The 12,712-nt window shown below is 49.7% G+C and overlaps 1 protein-coding gene across 1 annotated transcript; it reads right to left on the reverse strand.

The window, feature by feature from the left end:
• Positions 1 to 3,014: 3,014 nt before the first annotated feature.
• LOC144166005 (uncharacterized) lies at positions 3,015 to 11,089 on the reverse strand. Its single transcript, XM_077695677.1, has 5 exons — positions 10,743 to 11,089; positions 5,265 to 5,359; positions 4,905 to 4,965; positions 3,084 to 3,215; positions 3,015 to 3,026 (listed from the first exon to the last, which is right to left on the reverse strand). The coding sequence occupies exons 1-5, from the start codon at positions 11,028 to 11,030 to the stop codon at positions 3,015 to 3,017; spliced, it is 588 nt and encodes a 195-aa protein (XP_077551803.1). The 5' UTR covers positions 11,031 to 11,089.
• Between the last annotated feature and the right edge of the window lie 1,623 nt (positions 11,090 to 12,712).

Below are 12,712 nucleotides of genomic sequence, written 5' to 3' on the forward strand. Positions count from 1 at the left end.
GCTTTCACATCTTTCCCAAAGTGAGCCGCGTTAGCACGTGCTAGAACCCGCGGCAACCGGCTGCGCGAACTTGGCCGGTATCTGCTCCCCACTTCAGGCGTGAGCGCACGTGAACTGGCGAGTAGAAGAGCACGCGAGAGATTGCGCCACGAACGCTGTGCAGAGTGTTCTCGAAGGTCAAGCTGGCCGACGCCGGGCGCTCCTCCCAAGGCGCACGCTCACGTACGCTCGGTAGATTTTTTTTGCGAGCTTCCAATGGCGCAAACCCACGCGCAAGCCTGCTCGACGCTGCGCGCACGCTCACGTGCGCTCGGTCTTTTTTCTTGGTATGTTTTAGGGGCGAAGCTCCTTAAGGCGTGGGTCTGTCCATCCTCGACTTATGTATGTAGCCACCTCTAGTTTAGTTCTTGGATTGTTTACTAGATGGCGTGGCTACCTCTAGTTTAGTTCTTGGATTGTTTACTAGATGGCGGTACTTGTATATGATGAAAAGATGCGCTTGGATTGTTTACTAGATGGCGTGGCTACCTCTAGTTTAGTTCTTGGATTGTTTACTAGATGGCGGGGAGCGTTGTAATAAAATCCGTTCGCTGTTGGCGCGCGCTCGGAGTCGCCCGATGGATAAGGATGCGGATGTGCGAGCCCGCGAGGCAGAAGCGCTCCGTGAAGCTGCGCGACGCCGCCGCCAAGATCCTGCCGTACGAGAGCGGGAGGCCGAAGCGTGTCGTCTGGCTGCGCGACGCCGCCGCCAAGATCCCAGCGTTCGAGAACGAGAGGCCCAAGCGTCACGGCAACGGCGCGAGGACCCTGCCGTACGCGAAGCGGCACGGCTGCGGCGCGAAGAGGATCTCCAAAACGTCAGAGAACGGGAAGCGGCGAGAAAGCGCGCGTATCGGCAGGCAGACCCCGATGCAGTGAGAGCTCGTGAGGCGTCTGCAAAACGCATCAGGCGAGCTCAGCCCCAAGGTACCGACGCGCAGTTTAAGCGAGACTTTCTAGACGCTACGTTCGGACACAGATGTAGTGGGCGAACTTTCACTGAAGAGTCACGGTTTTACCGATGATTTCCCCTCAGGAGCTTCGCCCACTCATCATCATTCACCCCGTGGATATGCTGTGAATGTTTTTGCTAACGCTATACGGCGGACGGCTCTGTTGTTAATAAGCATGCTGAAAGCGCCCGCTTCAACTTAGGCAATGCAACGCCGAAACTAGTTGAAGCGTACCGGCAAAGAAAAGGTTTGCGTTGGGGGGCACTCGGCAAGCACTGCCAGGTAATGAAAATTAAACTACCTCGGTCACTGAAAAGAATAGTAAACAACCAATGCGTGCTGCCGATAATGATGTATGAAACGGAAAAAAACTGGGCACCTTACTAATACACTGGAAAGCGAACTTAGCTGGGCCCAGGAGGCGAAGGATGATAGGTGTAACGCTCAGGGACCGGAAACGAGCCTCCTGGATCAGGGAGAAAACTCGAGTGATGATATTAGAGTTCAAATTAAGCAGAAGAAATGGACTTAGGCTGGCAACAGAGTTAGGCCGGTGGACCACCAGGTTACAGCGTGGATGCCGAGAGACGGGGCGAGATGAACGGTAAGGCCATTACAAATAGATGGAGGGGAGAAATAAGGGAATTCGGAGGAAAGGGATGGACTCGACCAGCAAATGACAGGAGCAGGATGGAGGTCAGTAGGAGAGGCCCTCGTCCTGCACTGAACCTAAATAGGCGGGTGATGATGATGATGATGATGATGATGATGATGATGATGATGATGATGACACTGAGAACAAATCGCACTTATCCTGCAGTATAGGACACCTTATCATCTGCTCTAAGAATGGCAAAACTGTGCCTTGTGACGCATCGAAAAGTTAACGAAACAACTTTGCTCACAAAAGAAGTATTGGTTAATTACAAACATTGTTGCGCTCCCTAAGATGTAGAGCTGCTCAGAACGACAGTTTGATCTTGGCCTTGACAACAGTTTCTTGATGATTTAAGGGTCCAACCAACCAACCAATCAAGTTTCTTTTTGGAGGGAATAAACAAATGTGCCAATGTTTCGAAAGTTGCAATGGGCACACATTTATAATCTTAGGCCATCTACTTCGCGCACATTATATCACAGGGGTAGGTAGCTTCAGCAGCTAAGGCCCTGCATTTTTTTTTTTTCAAAATATAAATATATTGACCCTTCCTGAAACTGTATTTCTTCAACAAATGAAAAAAAATTATTTGGCTTGGCGGTGATCGCAATGCACAAAATGACTCCGACACATGTGCATGCAAACTGTTAATTACGTGCACCTGATCGTCTTTTCGAACAAACAATACGGATTTGGCATTGCCGCAAATTAACATTAATTTGCAGAGGAAACTTATCCCCATTTTGCCCTTGGGCATAAGCGAAAAGTGCTGGAAGAGGGGCGTGCACTATTTTATTGGTGAAATTAACCACCTAAAGTTACCAGAGCTGCCCTCTTAAGGGTCATGCCTTTTCAATAGGGCTTTGACACAGCGGTACCAGCCCATTTTTTACCTGTGAAATTGCGGTGACACTGATAATTACTTTGGGTTGCATCAACATTTCTTGTCACTGATTGGCATACTCCGTGCACGTTTTAAGGGCCAAGCCCCAGAAGTGCTTGGGCTGTCGGCGCCGCATGTCGTCGTCTCATGTAGTCACGGTACTAAAACACCGGGACACTCGTTGACGCCTCTCGCTAGAACGTAACGCGTACTAAAACAACACACCGCGACACTCGTTTTCCAACGCCTCGCGCAAGAACGGTTCATGCTTCGAGCAAAGCTGCATACGTCTATACTCCCCAATGGTTTCATATCCCTGGGCAAAAACGCCAGTGCGCCAAGAATACACTTTTACACTGCATGCTTCGCCCCTCCCAAGGTTTCACGTTAGTGGAGATGGCCCGGGATTTTTTTCCCTATCATCGAATGATAACACGGATAAGATGAATCATGTCACCCAGTTTCTTTTGAAGGGAAATATCTAGATTTGTGCCTGCGAATTCAGCAACACATTTGTACAAATTTTAAGAACACCGTGAATCAGGCTTGCCTGCGAGATGGAGTTGGAGAGCAGGTCTAGCTCTACCATAGAAGTTTCGGTCTCGTCCAGGCGGGTGCTAACGCGGCCAGAGCTGCGACGCTCTATTACCTCGCTGCCGGCAAACTTCTGCAGGATATTTTTCTGAAGGAAAAAACCCAAGAAAATAACGCATAAAAATTGAAGTTCTTTTGGGGCGGAAGCACACTTGTCTTGATAGAACATAGCAGTTAAAGCGGAGAGTTGGGCGAGTTGGTTACTGACTAATGAACTCATACTTCTAGAGAACTTTAGCACAGGACGAAGAAAGAAAAGACGAAACACACGCCGTCTTTCGTCTTTTCTTTCTTCGTCCTATGCTAAAGTTCGCTAGAAGTACGAGTTCATTAGAACATAGAAGACACCAGTGGCCGTTAGAGTAATGTGTAATGTGACAAACGTCAGTGATTACGCGGCCCGTTGTTTTGAATTTAGCGATCAGTTGCCGATCGTTCTGTTTAGTTATAACGGCTTTGAATGTAACTGACAAAGTAAGTTCGCGAAACGTTTCAGGTCCCTGGTCAAGTCGCCTCATTTTATTTTTCACAGTATTGCTGCTCATTGCCAACTTTGATCGTATTCGTGGCCGTCAAAGTATTCGGCACTTACAGTAGAGTGAACTCCCGTTAAGACGAACTCGGTTAAGAGGAATTCTCGCCTATGTCGAACAACGTAGGAAAGGTGGTTTGGTAAATTTCCCTTAGACGCAATGGAAAAGAAATCCGCTTAAGACGAGCAGCCTTGCACGTACTCTTCGGTTAAGGCGAACAAATTTCGGGGTGAATACCACTGTTGGCGATTCTGGGTGGCGAACATGACAGTCTCGGCGGGGTGCGGCGGGGCATTTACGCGACCAGAGGGAAAGGAAAGTAAAAGGAAACCGCAGTGCGAAGCGAATTCGCGCCGCGGAGGAAAGGAGGGAGCGAGAAGAAAAAAGAGACACACGGATAAAGCTACCACTTCTTACACCCTTTAACCCGCGCAGCCAGCGGCAAAGGAAAGAAAAATAAAGAGCGAGGGCGAATTTTGTGGCTGCTCTGCTCTGGAGGACAGAGGCGCATGAAAAAACTAAAAAAGTGATGACGGAGACTTCCTGTTCGCGAACGTAGCAGCCCTCCTGACCCATGCCGTTTCTCAGCAGGATAATGAGAGTTCGCGTCGGTTCGCTTCGCGAGTCGCACCGCGCCACCGCCGACAAAGCGAGGAGTTTCTCTTCTGCGTTGTCTGTATCTGCTGCGTTGTTGCTTGAGGTGGTAGCGGGTCGCTGCGGGTGTACGCTCTCTGTCGCCGCTTGGACTGGATAAAACCAGACAAGAGCACTTGAAGACATTCTTCTATCATGTGGCGCATTTAGATAAATGATCTTTTTGTCTTTTTGTTCATTGCAAGTCTGCTTTATTCACCGTCTAAAAGCAAGATGTTTGCAAGCACCTGGGCCTGTTGCCGATTCTTTTTTGGGAGGGCCTCTGATAAGACGAACTTCTGTAAGACGAACAAATTATAATGGTCCATTCGAGTTCGATTTAACGGGACTTCACTGTAATTACATCAGCTACATCACAGGTGGTCGTTTAAAAGTCGTGGTCACCAACTAAATAATATATGAGCAAATGGTAGGCCACTGACATTGGTGTGGAATAGTGGCACCACTGCAACGCCCAGCGGATATTCAAAGTTTTTGGTTACAAAAAAAACTAGTCAGTCCCGCTGAGACCGGTGAGAAACAGCTGCAAGCCCTGCATTTGCTCTTAAGCAGATTGCAAAAAAAAAATAATGACCACCGGTCATGCTTACCACCGAGTAGATCCAAGCAGGAACGGTTATGTACGGCGTCATCATGTCGATGTTCAGGTACCTGAAAGAAAGTCAAGCAGAGCGAGCTAGATGAGGGTCACCGATTGAAAAATGCCTCGCAAGAGTGTGGTGCAGCGTTAATGCCATCAGGGATAACGCAAGACTTCAATATAATCCGCTTTAGGCTGTGCGTGGCATCTTTAGTCCAGACCACGTCAAATGGCTGGTACGTGGATCCAAAAAATATGTATATAGTGAAAATTCCTTCACGGTGCCTTACCAAGGCACCGTGAAGGAATTTGAAGGTTCCTTACGTATACGGACTTGATAAGACACGGGTGAGCTCAACAAGCGACTTACAGTTCTCTCTCAAGCGGGTACTGAAGAGCGGCCAATATGGTGGTCTTGGTCCGTTTGTGGATCATGCCGTCTTCGTACTGCTTGTTGTAGCACACCTGTCAAAACAAAAGATTGGACGCTCGCTTTTTTGCCCCACATCGCGTTGCAAAATGAGGCTTTATTACGGGAAGTTGCCCGTTCGCGGGCATTTTTACGGACTTGCCCATGATTCGAAAGTGGTGCTGGAGTGTATACGTGTAAGTCTCTATTGGCCAAAGGGAGTGGCCAGTGCCCCAAGAAAAGCGGGGATTGTTTGGGAAAGGGTGCAGAGCTCGCTCCTCTAAGCCCTGAATTCTTCGGGCTGCGCCTGATTCTTTTGCGAACTTTCACGGGGAGAGTAACGTCTCCTTGGCATGACTGGGATGCATCGGCATCGCCCACTCTTCATATGACGTCATATGTTGAGCGTGTCGGGGCTCGTAGTTGGCCCCCACAGTCCCACAGGAGGTGTCAAATATCCTGCTTTTCTGTGGTGTCCTTGCGTAGTGGTGTCCTTGTGTCTTTTAGCGTAGGAGCGCCACTTGTGCAATACGTAAAAACACGCCAGAAATATAACATCCTGCTGAGACATTTTTATGAAACAAGTATTGTAGCTATAGCAAGTTGAAAAGCCTGTTTTAGAGCGTCACCCGCTGTGTGGTTCTCACTTCTGTGGGTGTGCGACTGTCCGTTCTGCGCCATACAAGTTCATGGAGGCAGCCCGGCTTACAGTTTAGCAAAACCTGCTTTTCTTTCATGTCTGTTGCGGAGCTGTGAGTAAGGCGCAGGGAGGAGTGTACACTTTCACAACTCCGCAACCTGACAGTCAACCGATGGATGGGCTATCAGGTTGACATCACTGAGTGATGGCGTTGCCAATCAGTTTAAGCTGTTCGTAATGAAAGAAAAAAAAATGTGTGAGCCGTTAATAGTTTTGTGTGGTACGATTGGTGTTTTGACCCTAGTACTTGCAATTTTTTTTCAAAAAGGCGGGTGTCTCAAAGGTGAGCTGAGGTCTGAGATGTACTGCACAACAGTTGCAAAACGCGCCCCAATTATACGTCGAAACTACCTCGTCGGTAGCTCCACATGGGTGGCATCCTGCATACCCCGCCGCCTTCACTACACCAAGCCCTAGAAGTGGAATAGACAAGATTTCCGCATGTGACGAACGCTATTGAGTGCACTGTACAACCCTTGTTCGTCATACGCCGCCTATATATAAGGCCCTATTGAATGTACTAAACAGGCTCTTCGAACTTAACGTTCATTGCTTGTGAGAGGGAGACGAAGAGATAGATAAATTAATAAAAATTAGACAGGTACGGTTCGACAAAGACGCAGTAAAAAACTCCCACCTCCCCTCGCGGGAACCCCTGTGTAGATGCGACGCAATATGCGTCGCAGTGGGGGTTCACGTTGCAGCGTTGGACAGCGGAGGAACGGCGCTGGAACGATGGAGCGGAACGGCGCAGGCACCGCGTTTTATAGCGCGCATAACGGTGAGGGGACGCGCCGGCGCCAGTGCGTCTGCCGCGGCTATGACGCAACACAATCCAACACAATCCACTTTAATCCAATCCAAATCCAAGCCAAGCCAAGCCAACCCAAGCCAATCGAATCCAATCCAATGCCCCTCACGAGAGAGTGTTCGTTATCGGAGAGGAGAGAGGGTGAGCGGCGGAGAGCGCAGCTGGCGCGGCGAGGAGAATGGGGGAGGGGTGGACGTCGACAACGCCGACAACGCCGGATGGATGCAGGGACAAGGTGAGTGAATGGGATGCGTTCGCATCTAAAAATGGCGCATGCAGCTAACACTAGTGATGCAAGGTTGGAGAAACAGCAGAGCTGGTGGACCCTCTCTCATCGTCGGAAACCCAGCTGTTGCACCGCACATGTATTCCTGAACTTGCCACTGAAAGTTCTCCATGACTGGCAGGCCCGAATCGTTTTGTCCGCAGCCTTTCACATATCCCCAAAGTGGACCGCGGTGGCACGTGCTAGCTAGAAACCGCGGCAACCGGCTAAGCATCACATAAAAATTACCGCGACAAACGTGACATCCATTACGTCGACGCAGCCGAATATCGGCGGCATGGTGCCTTCTCAATCGTCTCCCATTGCCCTTACAATCAGGTACAGTGCAAATTCCTGACCATCCGCACCATCAACTCAGCCATGGCGGAAGAGGCGGTAGTAGCATTAGCGCTAACGCAAAAGCTGACCCCCTCCACAATCATCACCGATTCTAGAACGGCAGTTCAAAATTTCGCCTCCGGCTTTATTTCGCCTCAGGCACTCAAAATTCTACAACAAGCACCCCCAACGTCCCCCGTAGAAATCATCTGGGCTCCGGCGCATACTGACCTGGAGGGGAATGAAGTTGCCTACAGTATGGCTCGAGAACTCACCATCCGAGCCGGGCCCAGCTCGTTCCCATGCATCATGGCGCCAGATCCGCTAGAGACCGAATGATCACGCACAATGAAATTACCACCCCTTACCGCCTCTCTCGCCGTGTATACCCCCCGGCACACACACAGCTCACCATCCAGCGAGAACCACATGGCGTCTCTTAGACGAACACGTTTCCCAATCCCGCTAAATTACACCTAATTCAGCCAGCCCTAAACCTTTCACCTGACTGTACAGCCTGCCAGTCCCTCAGCACCCTTCAGCACCTTATGTGGGGATGCCAGAGAGACACCTATCCGAAAATAACCACTTGTGAGCAGTGGGAGGAGGCGTTGCGCTGCCCAGACCAGGAGGCTCAAGCTCCACTGGTCGCGCGGGCGGCCGCGGTCGCTGCCAAAACGGCGGCCACCATCGTCAACTGACTGTGCTCAGAAATAAATGTGTTCCTTCTTCTTCTTCGCGTACTCAGCGTCTATAGCGCGAACTCGGCATCTGTACTCCCCACTAAAGGCGCGAACGCACGTGAACTGGCGAAAAGAACAGCGTGCGAGAGATCACGCCCCGAATGCAATCGCACAAAAGCCGGTTTCCTAACGGGAGAGGCCCGGGTTAGATTCCCACCACGGGAAGCGTTCTTCACGTAAAAATAACGGGAAATAATGGGACGAAGTACAAATAGCGCAAAAATAACGGAACAAAGACAGGATAAAAACACACAACAAGCGCTGAACACGCGCTTGTTTTGTGTTTTATCGGTGAAACTGTTTGGCAAATTGTAATTTTTTGTATCCGCAGTTAAAAATACCACGAAATTTCCGAGCGCGCGCATATCAGCGCGGGCCACTTAGGGAGATTGGCCAAGATTGGCCAAAAAACTCCAGCGTTCGCCGTAATCGGGGCAACACTTGCTCGGAACGAGAAATACGCATCATAGCGTACGCACTTCCAAGTTTTATCCAATGACTATCCAATGATTATCACTTCAAAAAAAATGAAAGAAGCTCCCATTTATAGAAACAATGATGGAATAAAGGTCGTTGCGGCAGCGAAGGAGGAGCAAATCGGCTGCAATCGTAAACTTAAACTTTCGTGATGGTCGCGAAGGTTGCGTACAGCACCGTCAAGTCTTACGGGTTAGTGTGAACTTCCTTCTTTTTTTCGCCGTCTTTGTCCCGTTATTTTTGCGCGGTGAAGATGAACTTGTACCAGCTGGCCCGGGTTTCTAATGGCGTATTCGGTTGGCCGCTCCGGTCCTCTGGCTCTGAGTCGCCAGATGCCAAGGCGGCAGAGCGCGAGAGGCAGCGTACCAACCAAAAGCATCGGCGACCTCGGAGCAGCGCGCCTGTAGCGCCACCGTGCAGCCAGCGCTAAAGCCCCTCTATTTTGGGGCTTTAGCCAGCGCGGGAAGCCGCGGGTAAACCGCGGCGTTTCGTGTCACGTGACCAGTCCTTCCGGCCAGATCGCGCCACACTCTCACATCGAAGTCAGAGCGGTCAGGAGCGCTCCGAGTCGGAGGCTGGCGCTCCGAAAGAACCAACCGAAGGTACTCCGAGCGCTCGAATTCTACCAACTGAAGGCGCGGCCACGTTTCAGAGCACTCTAGAGCGCTCGTAAACGCCCAACCGAATAAGCCATAAGTTACTTCATCCGTGGACAGCCAGGGTGCACTGGTACTTCTTCAACTCCCTTGTAATCGAGGCACCTACAAGTTCCCTAGAAGCTGTACACAAACTGCGTGGACTTCATAGATGCACTCCTATGTAGCTGCCACCCATTGCTGCGCCACGCAAAAAAAAAGCAAAAAAAAGGGCCCATCTCCCCGCGAGGGGGACTCGAGTAAATGCGTCGCATAGGGGGTGGGTGTATTGCGTTAACGTTTAGTGTTTGGGGAGTTGGTGGTAGTGAATGCGTTGTATCAGCAGCTTCTTGACGTAGTTTGAATGAGTCAAGGATATAAGGCGCGTTCGTAGCCTTTCATTCTGTGTCGGTTTTGTGACGCAGTGGGAAGAGCCCCATGTACCTCGCGTTCCGCCCACAGGTAGTGAATGCGTTGTATCAGCAGCTTCTTGACGTAGTTTGAATGAGTCAAGGATATAAGGCGCGTTCGTAGCCTCCCATTCTGTGTCGGCTTTGTGGCGCAGTGGGTAGAGCACCATGTACCTTGCGTTCCGCCCGCAGGGTCGTGGGATCGAAACTAGGCGCAGGTAAGTATTATTTTTTTATATAGTGTAGGGGGAGGGGTGCGGACCTGTTGTTGAGAGCGAGGAGGGTAGCGTGATGCGGGAGAGGAAGAGTGGGGGAGAGGGCGCACCTGGAACGGCTGTTGCGGACGCCGAGGCACGCCAACGCCGACAACGCCGGGTGACATCGTGAGTTAAAGAAATGCTCTGCATTTAAAATACTTCTTGCTCCACATGCGTGTGGAAGTAAATATATATCTACCCGTGGACCTTCCGTAGCTCCGAAAGGTGCTACAAGCCTGCATGCCTTGTTGCAACAAGGCCCTACATGACTTGTTGCAAGTGAACTGATGTCTTGGGGTGGCCATTAGGCCCGTTAGCGTGGGTTACCACGATGTCCTTTACAGGAGTGTTGGGTTTAACAGAGGATGAGTTGCAATCCTGCTGCGAAACTGTTGTATTCAAAAAAAGAAAAATAAGGAACTGACAATGATGGAATAATATCATGGAATTTCGGAACAACACGGTAATTCACCTTGCGCTCACACAGATGTGAAGTGTGAACTTACGCAGAATAAAAACTGTGGCTAGTTCACACATTACGGCAATGAATAATGGCGCAAAAGAGGCGGACACAAAAAGAAATTGGGCGGACGCCATGTGTAAATTCTTTTTGTGTCCACCTCTTTTGCGCCGTTATTCATTGTCGCTGGAACTGAACTTGCATATCTACTCATGTTCCCACTCGCCCTCGGGCATTCGGGCGTCGATGTTTCCTCCATCGGGGGGACTTCAGTCAATTTGTGCCAGATAGCGCACTAGTAGAACAACGTGTCGACAGTGCGGCAGTTGCCCGCACACGCACCTTCTGCAGGCGCAAGATGTTCTTGTTGGCGTTGTGCTTGGCGTCGGCCGCGGTGTCGTCCCGACGCTGCAGCGAGAATCGTGGCATGAGCGCCGTAGTGCGGTCGGCGGCGGCCTCCGAGGCGGCGATTTCGGCGTACGGGTTCTCGATGTACGTGTGCACCTGCACCCACTTCCAGTCGGCGCCGCTGAAGTTCTTCTCGCGCCGCTGCGTGCTCGTCGACTCCTTGGCCGTCTTGCGCAACGCCGTGACCACCATATTCATGTTGGCCTTCTCCGCCTCGGACATCTGCACCAGGCCTGCGATCGATAGGGTTCAGGAAGTGGCCGCCTGTGGTAGCTCACTGATCCCCATATTACAGCCATCGTCGCAACCGAAAAAACGCAGGAAGTATTGAAAAACTTTCAAATTTGTGTTAACTGCTGGTTGGCATTCTCGTGACAAGATGGTTGAAACTGCCCAGCGATGTTTCTTGGCGCTGTATCTGCAGGTCGGCGGCCGTCAATCGACTCTGTGACGTCAGAGAGGAATGGCCGCGAGGTGGCTGCGGAGTGGCCACTGCTTCACGTGTTTTAACATCTCGATTAAATTTTCCACGTTTGCAATAAAATATTGTTGTTATCAGGATAAATTGCCCTTTTCAATGAACCAAACCTGTATTTTGTCTTCATTTCCTCTTTAACTGTGGGAGGGCTCGTAAGTGCGCGAAACTTCAGCACCTGGAATACTTTGCTAATGGTGTCCGCTATTCACTTCAACCTCGCACGATGCCGAAGCTGTGCAAAAATGCCTAACACGTGCGACTCTTGCACAAAACGAGCCCAATTCAAGTGCATGCTAGCTGGAGTGGAACGCTACTTGTGTAAAGCATACAAGCCGAAGTTTCCTCCCTATTAGGGCGAATAATTGTTGGCAATGCTGGCCGCAAGGTACCGCGACTGTCATGCCAGCCACTGGCGCGCCTATCTAGGGCTAACGGCTGGAGGGACGGCCGCTACTCAAATGTCTTATTGTGCTGACATTCTTCTATGGCAATGCGTGCCAATTTCTTGTTCCACTGTTTGTCCGTCTTTTGGTTCATCTGTTGTGTTTGTACCCTTTTCTTCCCAATTACTAGTACGTGAGCAATCAGATGTGTTAAATGGGACTCACCTATTAACATTCCTGTGGGACGTGCCAGACCCACGGATTTAAAAATCATCGTGCACCCATACGGAACCTTCACAACTAGATATTAATGTTCATGACGGCCTGGTTTACTTATGTTACTGATGCCACTCCTGCGCTAAAATTTAAAAAAAGGCCTTATTTTCTAGACAGCTTGCGCCATCTAGTAAAAACTGGATAAACCAACATGTGTTTCTTGTTTATTTTGTATTTCAATAAAGGAGCGAGATATTTCTTAAGGAAGCAAACTAGGCCGCAAGAATATTTCTGTGAATTTGTAGAACCTTTCGTCTCGGTAGACGATGCTTTTTACGCCCGCGGGTCATTAATTAGTAAGTATCATAAGAATTATCAGGCGAGTCCCCCTTAATTCTTTTTTTTCTTACTGGCAGTATTTTAGAAAGTCTTACACGCTGAAGCAAAGAAATTGATATTTAAAAATATTCAATGCGCCGTCAGTTTTTAGTGTTTGTATCCAATTCACGGTCCCAAACCTGACTTTTGCACACCTCTACTTACAACTGTTACCATTATTTACCATTACCTTATAATTGTTACCATTGTTTACCCTTACCTTGTAATTGCTACCATTAGACTTATTATTGACAGCGCGGCCGTGGGTACATGTATGTCAGCAGTGGAAGCAATCGACTAAGCAGACATGGCCAGATTGTATGCAATTGGAACCACAAGCCAGAAAAGGAACTGCTTTATTACCATGCATGTACACTTCCCCTACATCAAACAGCTTGCACGAATTTGGAGAATATTGTAGGCCGTACTGCAATATGTGTAATTCAAGC

The sequence above is a fragment of the Haemaphysalis longicornis genome, unplaced genomic scaffold, assembly GCF_048455015.1.
Source record: "Haemaphysalis longicornis isolate Haplotype H1 unplaced genomic scaffold, Haemaphysalis longicornis Haplotype H1 scaffold_154, whole genome shotgun sequence".
Taxonomy (NCBI): domain Eukaryota; kingdom Metazoa; phylum Arthropoda; class Arachnida; order Ixodida; family Ixodidae; genus Haemaphysalis; species Haemaphysalis longicornis.